Below are 22,982 nucleotides of genomic sequence, written 5' to 3' on the forward strand. Positions count from 1 at the left end.
GGGGTGGAGACAACAGTAAAACACTTTTAAAAAAATCACCCTCTTAAAATAAAACAATTGGAAGGTGTAAGAGAAGGGAAGGATAAAAAGAGGAATTTGTAAGCCTCTTGGGGCAACGGCTGTCTTTTTGTTCTGTTTGTACAGCACCTAGTGCAATGGGGTCCTGGCCCAAGATGGGGACTTATAAGTGCTATGGAAATATAAATAATAATAATTAGTCAAAAATATCTTTGGAAAACAAAAGTTTCCAGGTGTTGCTTAAAACTGAAGAATGGACAGAGGCTGTTGCTATGGTCAGGCAAGTTCTGTATGCTAGGGATCACCATGGTAACAGAGCAAGGGCCTTAATGTTTCTGGCAAACAGTGGAAATTCTGAATAGTGTAAGTAATACCCCTCAGCAGGAGCCTCAAGAAGGAGATTTCACATCTAGCCAGGGCCAACCCCATGAAGCACTTTAAAAGTCAGGAGGACCAACTTGAAATCAATCCACCACTTAAAAGGCCAACAAGTAAGAGAGGGCGGGGTAGATGTAATATAACCAGTCACTCAATCCACTGACCAAATATGTCTCAGCATTCTGTAAAAATGGCAAATGATGGAGAAGCACTATTGAAACACCTGCTGGGAAGGCATTAAAATAATCAAGGCACATGGTCACACAGACCTAGTTGCTGTTATGGCACTGTCAAAAGATAAGGGCACTGCCTGGGAAAGTGAAAAACTCATACCATGTCCAGCATGTCTTTCTATGGAAAGGGTGTGGTTGAAACTGATGACAAGATTCTTACCCTGGTTCACTACCTTAGAATATGTCCCTTAATGTATTGATGCTTCTCATCCTGAGAGTTCTTGGAAGATAGGATCAAACTTTGAGAGATACTGAATGCTAAGTGTATGTCCTCACCAGTTACTACTTGTCCCCCAGGTAAGGAAGAACAGATATGTCAGGGCAATAACCCATTAAAGCTATTCCAGAACACTGTCTAGGTCTTCCAAGATATTCCAGACCCAATCTCATTCCTTATATAATTCCATACTATTTACAGATCCCCACCTTGCCTTGAAATAGCTCTTAATCTCTAAATAGTTTATACTCACAACTAGAGCTGGGTGGGAACCAGATTTTCTGTTTCACAGGAAATTTTATAAATGTAAAGAAGGTTTCCATTCTGGAACAAAACAAAAAGTTCAAAATTTCCCCCAAAACAAAATGAATTAGGATGGATAGAAATGTTTTGTTTCAGTCAAATGAAAACACTTTGTTCCACCTTTGACATATTAAATTTTTTAAATGTTTATAAAAGAAATTTCTATTCAAAAAGTCATTTTGAAACAATCACTGAAATGTTCCATTCCGTTAGTATGGAAATTCCATTCAATTGACATAATTGAAATGATTCATGTCTTTTTTTTAACAATGGAAATTTGTCTAAATCAACACACTTTCGATTAATTGGCATTTTCATATAGAAAAATGTTGTTGGAAAATTCCTGACCAGCTCTACTCACACCATGTTTACACCTTCATTTGAAAGAGCCTACTGAACATGTTCAAAGAGAAAAGCACCTACAAAACTTAAAACTTTCTCCAGGCTTTTCATAATTCTCAACTCAGATACCTTCAAATTCAGGGTGGCTGCTACATGTCAAGGCACTCAGAAGGACCGTTTCACTCTTGACTAGATATGGCAGCACCTGGTTTCTTTTTTCCAGGCCACTTGGGATATAGGTAGTAACACATTGCATAGCCAACCTATTAAGAGTTTCAGTTCACCATATTTCAGTTAGTTGTAACCTTACCCTTACATTCTCCTTCTATTGCCCTTTAAAACAGATTCATACTGTACATACTGAAACTATCCATGTTGTACCGAACAAACAGTACTATTAATGGCTGTGCAGCCACCAGTAGGAAAGAGTTTTAATTTTAGGAAATAGGACTAATTTCACAGTAGATGCTAAATGTTGCCTGTGTCACTCTCACCTGTGTTTCTCTAGCTCTTCATCAGGAGACTTTTACAAAACAACATACAGGCTATGAACATTTAAAAATATATAGTGTTATATTTTGGAACATTAATCTCTATGCTTACTAGGCCTCTCAAGTTTTGGCTTAGTTCCTGTATAATTAAACCTTTCAGCTCAGTTAATTCTGTACAGGACAAGTTGAATAAGCTTGTGAACGTAAACAGACAGGTGGAAGGAATTTTTGGTGTATTCTGTGTGTGTAATGGGTGAGGAGAATGTGTGCATTTCTCTCAAATATCATTGACCCTTGCCAGAGGAAGATACTGACTTGATGGATCAAGTCCATGTTCCTTAGCCCATATTTTTTATATTCACTGTCTTGCTATCATAGATATTTTTAGAGCTGGCTTCCTGTGTTGTGGTGCTTGGGACTTCTAGGGGCACCATCAACTGGAAATTCATGATGGGTACTACATCTACAGGGACTCATTAGAATTACTTTTTCACAGGGAAGGTGAAAGAGAGAGTAATTATGCTCTTGATTAGATAAGAGAGAAGCTGCTTTTTTCTTTTCTAGGCTAGTCAGTTTCTAAAAATGAACTAAGGCCAAGATCCACAAAGTTACTTCGGAAGCTAAGTCCCACTTTTAGGCACTACTGTGATCCACAAAACTCCACTCAGCTGCCACCTAATCCTATAGTCACCTAAATTTACTTGACACCTACATTTCCATTGTTAAAGTTCCTTAAGTGCCCTTATTTCTGCCTCTGGGCATGCACAATAGTGCCTAATTTTGCCTATCCAGATGCGTATCCCCACCCAAACCCCAGAATGATTCACATACTAGGGGAATATAAGCAGAGGAGTGTCTGTCTCACCTATTGGGCCCTACTGGTGGGTGTGCTTAGTACCACCTATGAATTGGGTCTGATTCAAAATCTGGCAGCAGGAGGATGGGTGGAGGTGCCCACCTTATACATTTTAGCCCAGGGGTTAGAGCTATCACCTGGAATGTAGGAGGTTCAATAATCCTCTCTGCCTCAGGAGGAGAAAGGAGACCCTGTTCAAATCCTACCTCTCAGGAGCAGGGCGGCTCTAGCTGTTTTGCTGCACCAAGCACAGCAGGCAGGCTGCCGTGGTACCGACAGACCTCCCGCAGGCATGCCGTCAAAGGCTGCCTGACTGCCGTCCTCACAGCAACTGGCAGGGCACCCCCCGCGACTTGCCGCTCCAAGCCCGTGCCTGCTGCACTGGTGCCTGGAGCCGCCGTTGCTCAGGAGAGTGGTCTAATTACTGAGATGTGGGCTATTCTGATGTGAGCCTTCCGCAACTTCTTCTGTTGAAGAAGTTCCGCTATGTATAAATACTTAAAGCCAAAGAGACTGTGAGAATGATGCTGTAGCCTGGCGGGTAAGAGACGCAGTATCTGGTTCCCCTGCTCCAGACACTCTATTTTTTTTATTCACAGTGGAATAGCTTCAACAGAAGAGATTGAGGGAGACCCATATTTAGACTATCTTGTAGCTCAATGGTTAGAGGACTCTGGTGGGATTTGGGAGACCCCTGTTCAAGTCCTTTCTCCCCAGGGATGGGGAACTGAACTTGTGTATTTTCACATCCCAGATGATTGCTCTAACCACTGGGCTAAAAGTTATAAGGTAGGCACCACTTCCTCTGACTATTGTATGTGCAGTTAAACAGGCATCTAACCTGTTCTCACAAGAAATTATTTAGATCAGAGGTGGGCAAACTATGGCCCGCAGGCCACATCCGGCCTGTAGGACCGGCCTGCCTGGCCCTTGAGCTCACAGCTGGAGATGCTAGCCCCCAGCCCCTCCCCTGCTATCCCCTCTCCCCCATAGTCATGTTGCCATGCGGGCAGCACTATGGGCAGTGGGGTTGCACGCTCCTGCCAAGCAGCACGGCAGCGTGTCTGGCTCCGGCCGGGCAGCATGGCTGCCAGACATACTGCTCTGAGCGGCATGGTAAGGGGGTTGGGGCCAGAGGGTTGGATAAGGGGCAGGGAGCAGGGGGAAGTTGGATGAGGTGGAGGTTCTGGGAGTGGTGTGGAGAGGGAATGGGGAATGGGGGGGTTGGATAGGCGTGGGGTCCCAGGGGGCCTGTCAGGGTGGGGATGTGGATAGGGTTTAGGGCAGTCAGGGGACTGGGAGCAGGAGTGTTGGATATGGGATGGGATCCCGGGGGGTGGTTAGGGGCGGGGGGGTCCTGGGAGGGGGTGGTCAGGAGACAAGGAGCGGGGGGGGGCGTTGGATGGGTCAGGGGTTCTAAGGGAGGCAGTCTGTGTGGGAAGTGGAAGAGGTCCAGATGGGGTTGGGGCCAGGCTATTCGGGGAGGCACAGCCTTTCTTACCCGGCCCTCCATGCAGTTTTGCAACCCCAGTGTGGCCCTCGGGCCAAAAAGTTTGCCCACCCCTGACTTAGATGCTTAAGCCACATGACCCCAGGAGAGGGGATCTGGTTGTGGATTGCTAGCAAAGATAGGTGCCTCCTTGCAGCCCAGACTTAAGCTCTTAACTTCATGAGAGGGGGAAGGCTTAGAACATGCCCTCTTATCAGCATCTCCCATTGGCTAGCTTAGGCAGCTCCCCACCAAACTTGCTGAGTTTTGTGGATCGCATTCTTAGATCCCTATATCTCCGCATTCATTGTGTAGGGAGCCTAAGTGCCTAACACAGATGTTGTGGATCACATTTTTCCAGTGATTTTCTAGGTGCCTAAAAGTTAGTCGTTTCAATGCTCAGTTTTATCACCAAAATCCCTTTGTGGATCTGGGACTAATTCTGCCTCTGAAATACTCTGCCAACTTTTGTGGTTGTACAATCACATTTTCCTTTGGTTGTTTTTTTATTTCTTCTTTGTTGCTGTGTGAAAGACCCCACAAAGATAGCAAAGGAAACTGAGTGATTATAAAGAAGAAACAATGAAACTACCTAAAATAAAAGAGATATTAAATGCTCAAAGTAAAGACACTGAAAAAATAGAGAGATATTTTGGATCTGATATTTTAGTTACAGTAATCTCAAGTGTTACTTGGATCAGCTACATAAAGTTTTCAGACAGAAGTGTAAATAAGTTGATGTTATGTCTTCGGAATTAATCTGAAGTTGTTTCCTTTTGCCACTTACTTCCTAGGGCCAAATTTTTAAGGATATTTAAGTGCCTAGAAATGCAGATTGGTGTCTGTCTGCATCTTTAGACACCTAAATACCTTTAAAAATCTGCCCCCTTGCCTCTGTTATTACCATTCCTTTACATTTTCCCACCAGACCTTGATGCCTTTCCATTTTAATCTTTGTTTCTCTTAGTGGCCTCTCGTCCCCCTGCTGCTTCCTCATGGAGCCTCTATTCTGCAGCAAACCACGCCCTGAGATGCTGGCCGTCTACTTACCAACCCTACATTGGAATTATCTATCTTCACTAGGTGTGATGAAGGACAAGACTTCTTCTGGTACAGACATCTTCCATGGATCATAACTATGCTTCCTGCCCCAGTCATTCCTCTATTCTCTTAAACCATTAGTACATGGCTGCTCAGCTCTACCAGTATTCTCATGTTCTGCATGCTGCCTCCATCCTCCTTTTCTACTTTTCAAACCTTTTCTGGACGCACAGGCACCTTCACAGAAGACTGCATATGCATCTAATTTTGCCTTTCCCTTGTAGGCCTACTCCCCGCTGGCTTGCTTCTTGATCCTATCAATTATATCTGTTGGTGGCTCCCAAGGGACTGGGATGCCACAAACTACTAGAGGATAAAAAACATGGAAAACAAAAATACAACTGACAAAGTTTTCCAATATTTTGTCCCTATCAGCCTGTTTCTGAGCAAGTAATAGAAATACAGAGGCCTCTGTACATAGAAAAGCCAAAATTATTAAATGGAGAAGCCAAGTGCTATTTTAGCCAAGAAAGGACCCTAATTAGCAAATTAAAGGGGTTCGGTTTCCAAGGCACAGATGTGCACACAAGGCTGCAGAAACCATGGTTTATAAGTATGGAAGGAGGTTTTTTGTGTATGTGTATTTTGTTAAATCCTAAGGCTGGTGAAAATAATAGGAGAATTAAATGAGTTACAGGGCTTTGTTTGAAAGGCATTTTTATAAAACAAAATAACAGTAATATCCAGGCACATAAACATGAGAGCTTTAAATATTGCTACTGTCAATAACTACCCCTCTCTTCTTCCTGCCCCAAAAAGAAAAAAGCAGCAACCAAGTAAATGTGTCAGTGAGGAATAAAAGTGATAAATAGTTTGTAAAGTGAAGTCAAGTGGAAAATTACCATGAGAAATATATAAAAAATGTGTTCAATAATCTGGTTTAAGATATCAAAAAGTCTATTTTGACCTTCAAATGTTGCTTTCCTAAATAAGAATAATAGGTTATAAAATGTGCAAGGCTGGATAAGATTAAAGAAATCTGAAATGTTACATGTTACACATTTAGACATTAAACCGCTTGCTAGATAGGGCTTTAGAATGTAGGTTCAATTCCTACTTTTTAATAAAGTTTTGTCAGCATAGCTTCCTCTAGCCAAACGACTTATTCTTTCAAAGCTGATATTTTTCTCCCCAAAATATTTAATTTTTTTAACACTGGCAGTAAATTTATATGCTGACATTTTGTTGAGGTTGTTGAAATGTACTGCTGAAGATCATGTTTGTGTTTCTATAGTGTATTGATCGTTTTACACTCTTCATTTTTTTCCATTTACAGGCTTAGTCACATGGGTCATTAAGCAAATTAACATAAATTAATATAAATCTTAATCAGAAAAAATGATCTATGGAGATGAATAAAGGTAGTAGTGTGAATTATTACACTGTTTACAGAGATCACATCTAAAAGCAAGATTGAACTAATAGGAGTGTGCCTAGAGAAAACAGCTGTAACATTATGTAGACTGAGAAACTAAATCCTTCCTCTTACCAGCTACTAGACTTACTACACAACCATTATAATAGACCTTACTCAAAATTCATGAAGCTGCTAAACCATAGAAAGATTATTGGTCTTGGTAACACAATGTAACAGCATCAGACTGAGGAGGCAGTCTCCAAGGAAAGGAAAGAATAGGAACCTCTGAAGGAGGTGTAAGGCAGTGATGGGTCATGTTGTATTTACCTTCTACCTCCACAGTTGGTAGGGTTCAGAGGCCTGAGAACAGTATTCTTTTTTTTCTCTCTCCTCAGATGAGGGGTTTGGAAGCACGGGTGGTATTGCTTCATGTTCTGATTCTCTAAACCAATTCACCTGTCATTTCTAGTGTTCCTTTTTGCTCATCAACAACAAAACTTTAACTACCAAAGCTAAATGCTGTTTTCATTTTCAACCTGTGCAACCCCACAGGGCCAGCTTTAGGCCTATTCCACCAATTCCCCCCAATTGGGCCCCACGCACTTCCCTAAGAGAATCCCTTCCCTGGCTAGAGGTGCCTTTTTAATTTTTACTCACCTGGCGGGGCTCTGGGTCTTCAGCAGCACTTTGGCAGCGGGTCCTTCGCTTGCTCTGGGTCTTCAGCGGCAGGTTCTTCAGACCTGGAGCGAGTGAAGGACCCACCGTCGAAGTCTCGGAGTACCCCCGGTGAGTACAAGCCCCACATGTTTTACATATGTGTGTGTATGGTTTTTTTTTTTAAGTCATCCCTGCTGGGGCCCCGTCTAAACTGTTCGAATTGGGCTCCGCACTTCCTAAAGCTGGCCCTGCAACTCCACTGAAAACAAAGGAGTAGCACAGGTTTAATTGAGTTGGAATTTAAGACTACATTGCACAGGTGTAACTGATGACCTAATTTGCTATATTAAATATAAGAAATTCTATTCTATAATCTATACCTGCCTCTTAGGGCATGTCTGCAATTGAACTGGGATGCGCTTCCCAGCTTGCATAGATACACGCATGCTGTCTCTGTTCAAGCTAGCGCCTAAAAATAGTAGTGTGTTGATGGCAGCATGGGTGGCAGCTCAAGTACATACCGAGGGGGTTGGACGGTATTGTACTTGGGGCAGCTGCCTATGCCATCACCGACACACTATTTTTAGGTGCTAGCTTGAGCAGAGCTAGCACAAGTATGTACATGAGCTGGGAATCACAACTCCCAGTTCAAATGTAGACATACTCTTAGAGTTTGCAAAAAAGGGGCTTTAGCTTATGGAAGAGGGAAGTTTCCTGCTGGTCTTGATAAAGGATTAAATAGGGAATCACCATCCTGATCTTGGAAAAATCACTCAAGTCTTTATTTGAGCAATCATCTGAGAGACAAGGTGGATGAGGTGATATCTTTTATGCAAGCAATATCTGTTGGTGACAGAGATAAGCTTTTAATATTACACAGAGCTCTTCAGGTCTGAGTAAGCTTGAAAGCTTGTCTGTTTTACCAACAGAAGTTGATCCAATAAAATATTACCTCACCCACCTTGTCTCTCTAATATCCTGGGACCAACACTGCAAAAATAATAGTGCACACTTAATTTGTAGAGACCTAATTGCTTGTAATTTCATAAACTAGGAAAACAGCCTTTTTTCCATTAAAATAATCTGACTTTTACCAATAGCTCTGATAACTCCTGTGAGATAGGTGCTGGTTGCTGATGGCTAAAGTTGCCACTATGGGTCCACATGTGTCGTCAAATATATGCCACATATGTGTTTTGATGAGTAAATTCATCTGACTTGTTATTTACAATTCATGTAAATTGGTATTGTTAATTAGCTGGAATTCTCCTGCACACTTAAAGGATGATGAAGTATGTATAGGACAAAATTCACTGACAAAAGAGGTGAGATTAGAGTGAAAATAAGAATAGGCTATCCAACAACCAAGTTATTCCTTTGTTACTTTCTTATAGTGCAAGTTACCCCTATGGTGTACATTAATAGTGCTGAAGGCATTTGTACTGTGATGTATTTCTAAATTGGAAGCCCCTACCAAAGCACTGGTCATGGGACTGAGATTAGGAGGATGAATCTCCAGTTGTTCACAGTACGATTTTTTTTTTCATAGCCTGCTTAAATAGATGGAATTTGAGGTAACTATTTCTAGCATGCCGGATGAGATTGGAGAAGGGCAGATGCTGCACTTCTCCAAGGCATAATAGATACCTTATGTGTCCATCCATAATTAATGTAAACCTGCTGCATGTGGGGTAGTGTTTTCCTCAGCCATGAGGTGAAAGGAGGTCTTGACTGACCAATAAACTGGGAAAACTAAGGCTAAAAATATGCAAACAGGACACTAAAGATTATAGGATGCCAGGAGTGGAGATGTACACAGACATTCCACAGGACCACTGTAGATGCTAACTGTAGGTAAGTAACTGTTCTTTACTCTTCCAAAATAGACAGTATGAGTTACCAGTGCCAAAGACACTCATGATGTCAGCTGTAGATGTACATAATAGAGAAGATGGGTAGTCATGTGTCCATATATGGTTTATTTGGTAAAGTTTATTCAAATCAGAATGCTTCTTAAATGAGATCCACTGCTGTGCATTTTATCTATGCATATAACATATTAGTCAGTACACATGGTGCACATCCGAACTCAAGAGTTGAAGTGGGTTGTATGAATTTGAATGATCTTCTTTAAAAAAAAAATTCCTCATATAAGCCATAGACTGTAACAAATCTTGACTATTATATTATAGTTCTATCCTGAGATTGTTACCCCTTTGATACAGGATATATCTGATAGATGTGAGACCTTGGAAGCATGGAAACTTCAAAAGATTATTTTGCTGAGATGTGCCAGATGGACCCAGGGATTATTCTTAAATGTGTGTACCTATAAATGTTATATGTATCTTTGTGAGCAAAGGATTGTATGCTAACTCCATGGTGAGGGTTACTGAGCTTCCTCAAGGAAATAAAAACAGCAGAGAATAATTACTGCAATTCCTGGGACAGGCAAACCACTCCAGAGAAGTACCACCTTAAAGTGGGATGGAGGAGGGCAAATGGAAGAGATCCAGGAGACAAAGGGCTTTTGGTATAAAGGGTCAGCGTGAACAGACTCAAAGATCCTCATTTTGATCCAAAAAGTGACACGAGATTGTAACCTAAAGGGCAAAACCCTGCAGGAAGGGTTTGAAAGATTGCAACCTGACAGATTCTCCTTGTGGAAGATGGGTAAAAGCTGGTAAGCTTAGCATGCATGTAGACTATTTATTGTTTTATGATATGTTTTCTTTGTAATGCTTTTGTCCTAAATAAATGTACTGTACTTTGTGAAAGTTGGCTGCTCACTGGGAAACACTGTCATAGTCCCTGGGAGAGAGCAGAACCATGGGGTGCTGGAGTAAGGTCAGATCTGCTGGGATAGACGCAGTGAACTACAAGTACTATACTGAATATACTAAGTGAAGTATAGATGGGTTAAAAAATAGATAAGTTAGTGGAGGATAGGTCCATCAATGGGGATTAGCCAAAATGGCTAGAGATGCAACCCAATGCTATGGGTGTCCTGAACTTCTGACTGCCAGAAGCTGGGACTAGATAACAGGGGCTGGATCATTTGATAATTGCCCTGTTCTGTTCATTCCCTCTGATGCATTCGGCTCTGACTACTATCAGGAGCCAGGATACTGGGCTAGATGAACCATTGGTCTGACCCAGTATGGATATTCTTATGTTCTTAATTGCAGGGGGACTGCAAGTCTAAATCCCGTCTGGAAGGAAAGGGACATAAGTCCCCACCAACAAAGAGATGACAGCTGGAGGCCTGAGATCTAAAAGGGGTGCCTTTGAGCAGACTAGGGAGGGAGCAGAGATGCAGTTAAGCCCAGAACTGTGGCAACAGTTTATACACTGCCCTACATACAGAAGATATTTGTTTTCAAATTTGCTAGGTAGTGGTGTATTGTCTTTAACAAATCAACTGACTTCCTTACCTTTCTCAAAAACCCATCCCATATGACTGCTGTAAACATCCCCTTCTTGCCTGTGAATATTTATGAATTCTTAACACATACAATGCTCTCTTTTATTAAAAATTTTTTTTTGCTAAAAACTCAAGTTCGCTTACTGTAGAATCCCTTAAAACAAAACAAAAATGTCTACAAAACCATTTTGGAATGTTTTGTTTGGGGGGAGATGGGGGAGGGAAGATAGCACTTTTCACAGTTACATGTGTGTACACAGGTGTAGACTGCGGTTATGTAAAGGAAGTGGGTGGCGTAAGGGCAAACTTAAATGTATTATAACAACTTGATCTGTACTTCTAAATTCCTTATGTTTCTTTTTTGAACAGTGTTAAGTCTGCAAAACTAAACTTTGGTTCTGCATTATGGTATTTGGCATGTAAAGTTGCTGGAGACACTGAGACGTTACATGCTACAATTTGCTACAGGTGGGGAACTGAATTTGTGTGGTTGCAATATACATAGCTTGATGAATTGTACTCTGAAATAAAGAAGACTGACACTTCATATTTCAGAGTGGCTTATATGTATTATACCAGGAGTTTTTCTGGACCATCCCTTCTCACTCTCTCTCTTCTCTTCGAAGAAAGACACGTCCACAACTATTAAAAGTTAAGGTCAATTAAAGGTTTGATTAATTGATTCATTTCTTAATGTAAGGGTGTTTGCTTACTCTGAATAGCTGACACACAACTGGTCTTTAGGAGTTATGCACCCAGAACCCAGAAGAACCAACAAAGAACATGAAGATTTAGAAATCCCTAGTTTGCTATTTCCCTGAAAAAAAAGCTCTTAGGCAGCCCCTAGTCAGTTTTACACATCCCTGTACTTTTTACCAAGACAATAGGGTTTAGCCAGGATTAGAAAGAAGGGCACGACCCGATGCTCACAGGGCTAAGTTCTCTTGATTGGACAAACTGCACTCAGCACCAGGATTAGAAGCAAGGGGTACAAAAGTGGTTTTAAGCTGCTTTTATATTCTCTCGGTCTGGGGCTGTTCTAATATAAGCCCAATTGCAAGTGACCACCAGGGGCCATTTTGATAGGCTGAGCTGTGGGGATGCCCCAGCAAACCAACTTTCCTCTAGAAATACTCCCAGTGTTGGGGGCCAGGGCCCTGACCCACTTTTAGCCCAGTGGGTAGAGCAGTCACCTGGAACATGGGAGATCCAGATTCAGTTCCCCCCTCTGCCTGAGAGGGGATGAGAGATGGAGAATGATCCTGTAGCCTGATTGTTACAAAATCCCTTCAGAAACCCAGGGTTCAGCCCTGGCTCCAGTGACTCAACTCTTTAATTATTTACAGACAGCAGAAGACCTACATCAGAATATCCCATAGTCTAGTCGTTAGAGCACTCTTCTGGGAGGCAGGAGACCCCCTATACAAATCCTTTCTCTGCCTCTGGCAGAGAGGAGGTAAGTTAACCTGGATCTCCCACATCCCAGGCAAGTGCTCTAATCACTGGGCGAAAGGTTATAAGGTGGGTAACACCACTACCATGTCCTCCTCAATCCAGATTTTGAATGGAGCCCAATCCAGTAGACAGCATCTAGCACACATATGGAATCAGGCCCTGCATGCAATTTAGGCAGCTTGAATGCATATTTTTCCCCAGTTTGTGAATCTCTCTGGGGCTTGGGTGGAGATATGTATCCAGATTTATAAAGGGAGGCAGCAGTGCCTATGTCCAGGGGCAGAAACTTAAGACACCTAGGAACTTTGCCTTTGAAAACGTGGGCACTGAGTGAGTTTAGATGCCTACAACATTCAATGGGAGTTTTGTGGCTCATAGTGTGTCACAGAGTGGGGGGGAGTTAGGGCCCTGCACCCCCCACTTTCTGCGATTCACCGTGACTTTTAGCCAGCCAGTAAAACAGAAGGTTTATTAGACAGGAACACAGTCCCAAGCAGGGCTTGTAGGTACAACCAGGACCCCTCAGCCAGGTCCCTTTGGGGGGCAAGAATCGTAGACCCCAGACTTGGGGTTCCCTGCCTCTTCCCAGCCAGCCCCAGACTGAAACCAAAAACCCCTCCAGCAGGCTCTCTCCCCCTCCTTCTCTCTCCTTTCCCTTTGTCCAGCTTTCCGGGCAAAGGTGTTGACATACCCCACCCCCCTTCCTGGCTCAGATTACAGGCTTAGGTACCATCCCTCACCTAAAGTCATCCCCTGCTCTCCCATCCCCCATGCGGACAGTCCCAGTAAAACTAAACGGCATTCCCAGGTCAACCCACCCTGCTCCCTACTGCATCACACAGTGGAGCCAAAACTGGGACTTTAAGCACTTAAACCTGAGACTTAGGTGCCTAAGCTTGGGGTTTAGAAGCCTAAATACCTTTGTGGATCTGGGCCCAAGTCAGCTTAGGTGCCTACAAGGTTAGGTGGCAGTTGAGGGGGGATTTTGTGACTCATAGGGGAGCCTAAAACTGGGACTTAGGTGCCTAAGTACATTTGTGAATCTGGGCCTGAGTGTCTCTGTGCCAAGCAGAGATTCCCTTAGCACAAGGGAAATCTTCAAAGGGCTGGATCTATAGTCTTTACATCTCTTTTGCACTGCCAGATCAGTCCAAAGCGACCTTAATGCAGCCAAGACTTTGGTGCACACAATCCATACAGTGTGCATGCCATCACAGAGTTCTAAAACTGAGACACAAACTTCTCTAAGTTTATGCATGGATCTCCCACTGATGTCGATTAAAAGCATTCCAATGTCTGGGTCAAAGTGATCATGATTTGAAGACTAGCTCATGGCCTAGTTTGACCTTTGTCCTCATAAAGGTCATATTTACTTATTTCTTGCAGTGTGTTAATGTAGGATATTTGCACAGCTGTAAACATACACACCTTGAACAATTCCACAGAAGCTAATTGATTACTGTGTATAAGTTAAAGTTTTTAAAGTAGGATACTTCACTCTATGATGCTGTGCTTAATTTGTACATATGGAAAACAGCTAGTCTCTCTCTCTCTCTCTCCCTCTCCCTCTCTCTCTCTCTCTATATATATATAAAATCTATTAATTTTGGAGTACTCTCTATGGGAATTAATTTCTCCATCACTAGAGAAATTTCATACTCTACAGGATACTGAAGGGAACAATCCAGGTTTGGGACAGTAGGGTAGACAAGACATCTTTTCCAGCTAGAATGTCTTTGATTCTCCTTGCTGCCAATGCAGGCAGTTGTAAGAAATTAATTTTATAAGTTTGTAAAAATAAAACTGATAATACCTGAATGACTTTTGACCCCTGGACTGGCATGTTGAGTCTCCAGTGTTAGAACTTTGTCACTAGTGTGGTGGTGTTTATCACACTTTTGCTGAAGAAGTTAGAAGTGGCTGGAAGATGGTAGAGTAATAATAGGAAAAATGAACCTTGACTTGTATAAACACAAGTATAAAACTTGATCTTTGTAATACCTCTGCTGATTCATTCTATAATGTTTATATATTCATATTTATACTAGAAAATAACACTTCTGAAGCTGTCATCTCATCTTCATCTACACACACAATTTTTCCTGTGTAACAGAAGACAAAAAAGAGCTCTTTGATAGTTGCTCCAATATTAATGGGTTCTTTAGGTGCCGGGGAACACTTAAGCATCATGCCACCATTCATTAAGACTGAGGATGATTCTAATGACTAATCAAATTAATGTAATTTTAAAATGGAGATTGTAAAAAAAAATTTTAGCTATACATTTGTAACAAAAAAATATGATTAAATTATTTTTTACTACTGGCTTGTTTATAATCTAAGAACATATTTGCCTACCAAAGTGCAACCCCCACCATGAATGACTTAACTCTCCCCTAAAGCCCTTCCCCACTCATGCGCCGTCCTCTTTTTCCACATTATTGATGACTTTTTCAACAAGAAGAATGACAAGATCGGATATGAAAACCCCCCTCCTACTTTTCCTTTTACCTGCCTGTCCCCTCTCCTCCTTCCCCCTATCACTGACACTGAGGCATTTAACCTGTTTTTCTCCTCTAACAATGCCACCTTTCCCACTGATTCCATCATCTCATCTCCTTCCCACCTCCCATACTCTTCTTTACTCTACTCTCATAAGGTCACTTCCCATCACAATAGGATAGGGAGTAATCATAGTGTGCTTCTAACAATCCCAGAGTTGATCCACTGCCCTCTCCCATTACTATCTCTTCTTTTTCTGTCCCTTCACTTCTAAATTCAAAGAATGTGCCATCTACAAACATCTCAAGCTCCTCTTCATCAACTCCATCTTTAGTCTATTCCTATCTGGTTTCTGCTGTCTTCACTCCACTGAAACTGCTTTCACCAAGATCTCTCTGACCAAATCTCTGGCCTGTACTCCATCTTCAGACTCAAACTCTCCATAGTCTTTGACATCAGTGATCATACTCTCACTCTGAAATCTTCTTGTTCCTTGACATATGCAAATCTGTCCGCTCTTAGTTCTTCTACCTTTCTGATCCCTTCAACATCTCTTTCAGCAGTGTTCCTTGTCCCAGCTTTCACTTTTCATGGCGTTTCCATTGGGCTCTATCCTTGGATCTCTTCCCTTTCCCCTTGTGTCCTTTCTCTAGACGATCTCATTTGTTTACATGGCTTCCACTGTTATCTCCACACTGATGACTCACAAAGCTAACCCAAAACTCCCAACCAATTGGAGGAGAGTGCAGATCTCTTTTCATCAATATAGCTCCCATTTGCTGAGGGTTTCTACTTCAGATATTTCCTCAGTCAGAAAAAAGAAAAACTCTACCTTTACTCCATCATGGACTTTAGGAAATTGAACAATTACATCAAGAAGTTCAAATTCTGCATGCTGACAAAGTGTCTCTGTTATTCTTACCCTTTCCCCCAAGACCATTTCAAGGCTCTTAAAATGCATGATTTAAAATCTCAGTCAGACCAGCTCAGTAAAAATATTTTCACTTCATATCTCAGACCTCAAGGAGACCACGTATGCATATATCTGGCTGACTGGCTGGTTCAGGCTTGCACATGACAAGCCATGGAGGAATTTCTGATAGTACCATGTACCCCTTCTGACCTTAATACTATGGGTAATTGGGGGGAAATATCCAGAAAATATATTTAACTGGAACAATCCTGGACAATAAAAGCCAAGACTTTAATGTCAAAGAAATGACTTGTGGATATCTCCTAAACAATATTCCTTCCTGAGGGAGAGCCCAAAACCTGCATCATCAGGTTTACTCTTAAGATTAACAGATTTCACAGTCTCCTCCATGTGACACCTTATGCTTAACTACAGATGAGACCATTACTACATTGATTGGCAGTGAATAACACTCCACCTGTGGAGGATGTGGCAGTACTTGATCACAGACATGTTCCTATTACATTGATATAAAGATCGTATTTATGCCTTTATATCAATCTCATTGATTCCACTGCTGGTCAGAAAATTAGTTCTTCAAGTGTACTATCCCTGCACTAGGATTCACACTATGCATCTGCCTTCCCTAGAAAACTATTTCTAGTAACCTAAGATTTAAAAGAAGGAATTGAGGTAGTTAGATCCGTACTGCTCTTTTATAGCCTTGGCTCAGAGAGCTTGGAGGGCTCTTGTGCAGCTCCAGTGGACACAACTTTCTAGAAAGATTCTGAAGCTCAGCAATACTAGAGGTATCTATCTCATATGTGTACATATGCAAAGGCAATACAATCAAACAACTTAGTTGCTGGTAACTAACCTTTATCAGGTCTTTCCCTTGTTTGCTGATAAATATTGTTTTCTGGCACTTGAAGTTTTACTTTACAATACACAGGCTACCTTTGCTATCATTTATTTACTATATTGCATGCCAATTAAAAATAATCTGTAACATAATCCATAGTGCCATCCACATTCTACACGATCACAGAAGTTAGAAATGGAAAAAACTTATTCATCCAGTTAGTCTTCCCTCAGTCAATGAAGAATTGTGCCCTACAGTTTATTCTCCAGTGCTTTGTTCAGTTGGTATTAAATGACTCAAGCAACAAGGTTCCCACCTCTCCCCTTGGGAGATACTAAAACATACAGTTCCCCTCCCTTGTCTCTTTTAACAATGCCTAACATTTTCATTCTATTTAGTTTTGAAATGTAAGAAAAGGAAATTCACATACTAAAATCTAGTTTTAAATGCAATTAAGGTTGTGATGTGAATGCACAAAAGCAAGGAAGCACACAGTTAAAGCAGAAAGATAGCATATGTGTTAGTCACAATGTGGTGCCATCTCAGTGTTACATTTTTGAGTTAACTGTACATTCCTTTGTTTTTCCTGGTTTGTACCTTAATGTTATGTAAGTGCACTTTTATTGTATAAAAATTAGTATTAAGGTAAGTTTTATTGCTATCACACCAACAAACCACATTTACAAATAAATATTTGTTCCACAAACTAATGTGTTACCTGACTGGAAATAATCATTGTCTTCCATTATTTTTTTCTCAGTATTAGGACTTTGTCTTCTAGTCCTTAACCTGTTATGTGTATTGAATTTCTCAAAATGGAACATGCTTGTTAAAAATACATAACTTCAAGATCAGCAAGAGGTAAAACACTCTTTAAAATAGTAATATATGAAAAGTCTTTTTCATACCACAATGCCTCTTTGACAGCAGAGCACTCTTGGGCTTAAAGCACAAACATTAGTGCAGCCACATATGAAGTGAAGACAGCGTGTTCATTGACTAAGGTTTGCTCTACACTACAGACTTATTTGGTGTAACTATGGTGCTCAGGGTGTGGAATATCTACACCCAAGTGATGCACTATTACTAACCTAACCCCTGGTGTAAACCGTGCTATATTGATGAGCATTCCTGTTGACATAGCTATTGCCTCTTGGGGAAGTGAAGCACCAACACCAATGGGTGCATCTTCACTAATGCTACAGTGATCCAGCTGAATTGGTGCAGCTCTGCTGTTGAAGCACTGTATGTATAGTTAAGCACTAAGCCTATGTCCATATTGCTGCTAGCTCTCATGTAGCCAGTGCAAGTATAAATAGCAGACATGCATCTGAGGAAGTGGGTATTCACCCACGAAAGCTCATGCTCCAAAACGTCTGTTAGTCTATAAGGTGCCACAGGATTCTTTGCTGCTTTTACAGATCCAGACTAACACGGCTACCCTCTGATACTTGATATATAAATAGCAGTGTAGCTGCAGATCACTGATAGCAGCAGTGGAGGCACAGTTGAGCTGGGCTGAGGATAAGGCCACCTGAAACTGGTGCTATTGCAGCAACGCTACTATGTATACTTGTGCTGGGTGGATGAGAGCAAACGTGACTAGTTGTATAGGAGCAGGGCAATTACATCCCTACATTATAGTGGAGACTCTCCATGACCACGATTTGGCTAAGTCTAATGTGACTCAGTAGCATCCCTTTTAGGTCGCTAAGGAGTGGTCTGGACACACTTTAGGATCATAGATTCATATATTATGAAGCCAGCAGGGAGCACTGCTGTGACCTCCTGCAAAATACAGGCCAGAGAACTTCCCTGCATTAATTCCTGTTTACACTACAGCATATATTTTAGTAAAACAGCTAGTCTTCATTTAAAAATTGTCTGTGGCGGAGAATCAATGGAGTTCTGTGTCAGAGTGCGGCTGTAACACAAGACTGTAGCAGGGGGGATGTAAAGCAGGATAAATGGGGAGGCAAAAGTAGCCCCAGGCAAAAAGAGAAGAAAAAAAATCCAGATCTGCCTTTCAACTGAGTTTCTGTTCAGGTGCAAATTTAAAAGGAGGAAACGGGGGTGCAGCTAGATTAGAGGCCTGGGCGGGTACAGAAAAGAGGGGCCTATAAAACCCAGCTTAATGGCAAGGAACGAGCCACACATTTCTCACTGGCTCAGGGGCCATAACGGCCTCACGTGTAATGCCGACGGGAGCCTGCTCACTTGACAACGGCCCACGTCATGTACGCTGAGTAGCATGCAGCACCCCGGGAACAGTCAGGGCTACTCTCCCTGGGTAGCTGCGGCACCGGCCCTCACGCAGCCCGCGCTCTCATGTGCCCGCTCAGCGCCCTCGCCAGCTCTCCCTGCGCGCTGTGGCCGCAGAGGTAACAAAGACACGGAGCCATCGGACGGCCCTGCCCGGAGGCGCGAGGGGGTGGCCTAGTCACACAGCAGGGGTAACGGCCCGCCCCAGCGCTGCACGCGCCCCGGGCCTAAGGCAGCCTGCTCCCCCCGTAACGCAACCGCGACCTCCTCGCTAACCCACCCCACCACCGGGCAACTTAATCCGCCCGGGCCACGGCTGCCAGCTCCCCACAGCCCAGAGCTGCTCTCCCTACCCCCCCCCCATCAAAAGGGATCTCTGATTGGTGGACAGTGCTGCCCTTCATGTGCCGTAGCCAATCAGGCTAGGGCTAACGGAGGCAGAGTACCCAATGGGCGCGCTACTTGCCGCCCTTGCCCGCCGCTGCCGGGCGGCTGAGGCTACGAGTTGCCATTCGGGGGTAGGCAGGGCGGCGAAGAGAGCGGGTGGCGGCTATTGCGGCTCGCGAGGGTAGGCGCACGGGGCTTGCGGGCAGCGCTATATGATGTGAACGGGGCTCCGCAGCGCGCCCGACGGGCGGCGATGGCCAGAGCCTGGCGCGGGAGCAGCCGCCGTCGCCTATAGGAAGCGCCGGGGGTAGCCGGGCGGCGCAGAGAGTCGGTCGGGCCGTGAAGCGCTTGTCCCGTCCCCGCCCCCCGGCGGCGGGTGCATGTGGGGAACTGGCCGGGGGCAGCGCACGGAGCCCCGGCCGGGACTTGCGACCCCCCTGCCCGCCATGTCCTCCTCGTCCAGCTCCTCGCAGACCCCGCCCGGGCACCACCCGCCGCAGAGGATGAGGCGCGGCGCCGCCGGGTCACCCACCGCGGCCAACGGCGCCGCCGGCAACGGTGCGGGGGGAGGCGCCGCCAGCAGCGCCGGGACCAGCCGGCTGCTGCAGCCCATCCGAGCCACCGTGCCCTACCAGCTCTTGCGGGGCAGCCAGCACAGCCCGACCCGCTCCCCTTCCGCCTCGGTGGGGAGCAACACCGGGCCGGCGGGAGGCGGAGGGGGCCGCGGCAGCAGCCCGCCCAGCCCGACGCCGCCGGTGGCAGTGGCTGCCCCCCCGGGAAGCGGCGTGGCGGACCCGGGGAGGGTGAAGGGCAGGCAACGGCGCTCGCCGGAGAGCGGTGGCAGCAGGAGGAGCAGCTCACCTGAGAGACGGAGCCCCAGCTCCCCGGTGTACAGAGGTAAAACACCCGGGGCGGAGAGAGACCAGGGGGGCCGTGGCCGAAACACCATCTTCTGCACCTTCCCCTCCAGAGGAGGGCGTGTGAGCCCCGAAATACCCCCCACCCGAGAGAGGGACAGGGAGGGTTGAATCACCTTCTCTGATCTACTGCAAAGAGACGAGCCATGAAATAAACCCCCAGGAGACTCGTCTCAAACCTGAAAATACCCCTGTGATGAGTTTCCCCAGAAAGATGGGGAGTGAGCCCCGAAATACCCCTTCTCCTTACTTCCCAAAGAAAGATTGGGGCTGAGATCTGACCTCAAAAGAAATTCTATTTCATCTCCCTCAAAGGGGAGCAAATGGGGGGGATGAGCCCTGAAATGTCATCTCCCTTTTCAAGGGAGAGTGAGAAATCAAGCTTTAAAGTACCCTTTGCAGAGAGAGATTGGGGTTTGGGGCTAAAGTACCTCTCTGTGCTCCCAAATAGAGTGATAAGGACAGGCCTGTAAAATACACCCGCATACATGCACACAAAAGAAGGTGCTAAGAAGGCCTGAAAGGATCACTCTCCCATACAAGAGGAGGTACAAATACAACATATAAAGTATCTCACTCACTCACTCACTCACACTCTCTCTCTCTCCCCCCTCCTTGCAAAGAGGGTTGAACACAGGCTTTGATATACACACACACTTGATGAGATATAGATAGGTGCTCTAAAATATCCTACCTTAGTGCACATGGGTATAAAACACACCTTATAAATGCATCTTGCCATATATGCCTGGAGATAATGAAAAGCCCTAGAATATCCCACTACCACCCCTATATATCTGCACACACACGAATTGAGATGGCACAGATATAAGCTCTAAAGCAATGCCTTCCCTCTCCATGGTATTTTAAAACAAACCCAACCCCTTAAGCCCTACACACACCTCCTCCCCCAATTTTAACTTTAAGGTTAAAATGTGAATTTTAAAATTCTGTACGCATCAAAACAAAACACAGAGTTCTAATATAGTCTCAAGAAATGCTGGAAACAAACCGCCAGACTTAAAAAAACATAAAATGCCTCAAAGAAAAAAATTAGAAAAATGATAGAAACCTTAAAAACCACAACCTAAAATACAGCCTAAAAAGCTTTACAATAAGTACAGACTCATTATCAGCAGCTCTGACATAACCTGCTTCATGTTGTCTGTTGAATTATTAAAGGTGTTAAAGTGACTGTGGCCATCTTAGTCCCGCCCTCACTTCAGCAGTTGAATGAATCAGACTGAATGCACTTTGTATGTTACCATGCCGCAGTTATCAGGTATCGCACATCACCTCTTCATGGGAACATTTTATATGGTTCAGCACCCCCTGCACCTCTCCCTGAGTGTCTCAATCTTTATAATTTGCCACAGAAATTAACATAAATATGTTTTGGTTGTCAACATGTTTTGTAGCAGTGGAATCAGTTCCCTTACTCACCCTACCCCCCCCAATCGCTACTAGGTTTGTGGTGAATTCTTGAAGTCTATTGTTGTGTTTGTGACTTGAGCTGATCTGTCTATTCAAAGAGTCCTATATACAGGCAACTCACTATGTAAGTATATAAACATATGACTAATAATATTAATGTATGGAGTTGGTATACTGTATACAGTAGTTACCCTTATAGCGAAGACTAAATGCTTTCCATCACATCTGAGTATTTATGCCAACATTATGCAATAGATCTATGATCTTTATTTGGAAAGAGATTTGTAGAATTACTGGGTTTTCCATGCTTTCAAATGGAAACAGTCCTTAGCAATTTTGCTTCAGTCAAGTTGTATTTAAAAGACAGAGGTTCATTTGTTCCCTTAACTCTAGGAATTTGTATATTTTTTTTCTTATTGAGCTTCCTTTTTCTCCCCTTTAGAGACATACAAGTGTACAGTGTTACTCTGAATTCTGGGAAATCAAATGGGAGGTCAGCCAAAACAAAACAGACTTGATGCATATAATTAAGCGTGAACATTAAAGCTGATGACAAATAATATTATAAATCAGTTCCCAGGTCTAACTTTGTGATAAGGATTGTAATGTTGCAGTGTGTGAGGGTCTGCACTTCAAATGGAGCGTGGGATGTGGGTAATTACCTGTGGTTGGAGAGAAGTACTGCAGAGCTGTTAAATATTTCATTAATGTATTATGTGCGTTTTTTTAATAAATACATTTTTGGTTGAGTAAAATTTTAATTTTACAAAGTGACATACATGTTTGGAACTGTAAGTTGTTGTCTTTGTCTTAATAGTTCAGACCTATAAATTAGTACTGAATGACTTCTCAATCATTAAACTTGCTTGAGCCTGCCTTATGGTAAACTATGTTAGCAGCAGATAAAATTTTGATGCTGTTCTGTGTGTATACTATGTAAAATTATAAGTAATCCATCAAGATATCTGTCCATAATCTGTATGCACCCCAAGGAATTTGTGTCCCCCCCCGCTGCCCTTCAGGTCCAGCGAGCTGCTGTTGCAGAAACTGATATCCTACAGCAGATCATGAATGAATGAAAACAACGTGATCACCCTAATAATGACGACTATTGCACACAACGGCAGCTTTATTTTACAGAAATACAGGCACCATTTTCTAGAAGACTAGAGTGATAAAGACTGTTTTTATAGTTTTGTGAATTAAAAAGTAAAAAACAAAAAAAAACATTTATAAAATCTGGAGCATGGATGAGGTACCACACAGCATGAGTTTGCCTCATTTCTTTGATCTGCTCTGTTCTGGATCTTTAGTGCATAACGTACATGAAGTAAAAATCAGTGATAGCTTGTACGGTGGTGTCTACAGAGACTATAGAATGGTG

The 22,982-nt window shown here is 43.3% G+C and overlaps 2 protein-coding genes across 7 annotated transcripts in view; both read left to right on the top strand.

Moving 5' to 3' along the window:
- The window catches only part of UMAD1 (UBAP1-MVB12-associated (UMA) domain containing 1), a 172,593-nt gene extending 159,823 nt beyond the window's left edge, over window positions 1-12,770 (top strand). Inside the window, exons 6-7 of one of the 4 annotated variants that reach the window (XM_030550647.1) lie at window positions 5,295-5,437; window positions 9,668-10,586. In XM_030550647.1, the coding sequence (XP_030406507.1) occupies window positions 5,295-5,410 (116 nt within the window). In that variant the 3' untranslated portion in view covers window positions 5,411-5,437; window positions 9,668-10,586. Of the gene's footprint in view, window positions 1-5,294; window positions 7,464-9,667; window positions 10,587-10,630 lie in introns of those variants that run through there. The other 3 variants (XM_030550644.1, XM_030550645.1, XM_030550643.1) reach the window with 3 other exon arrangements.
- Window positions 12,771-19,379: 6,609 nt separating this feature from the next.
- The window catches only part of GLCCI1 (glucocorticoid induced 1), a 106,306-nt gene continuing 102,703 nt past the window's right edge, over window positions 19,380-22,982 (top strand). For all 3 annotated transcript variants that reach the window (XM_030550651.1, XM_030550652.1, XM_030550654.1), the window contains exon 1: window positions 19,380-20,144. In XM_030550651.1, the coding sequence (XP_030406511.1) occupies window positions 19,628-20,144 (517 nt within the window). In that variant the 5' untranslated portion in view covers window positions 19,380-19,627. The remainder of the gene's footprint in view (window positions 20,145-22,982) is intronic.

The sequence above is a fragment of the Gopherus evgoodei genome, chromosome 2 (genome assembly GCF_007399415.2).
Source record: "Gopherus evgoodei ecotype Sinaloan lineage chromosome 2, rGopEvg1_v1.p, whole genome shotgun sequence".
NCBI classification, from domain to species: Eukaryota; Metazoa; Chordata; order Testudines; family Testudinidae; genus Gopherus; species Gopherus evgoodei.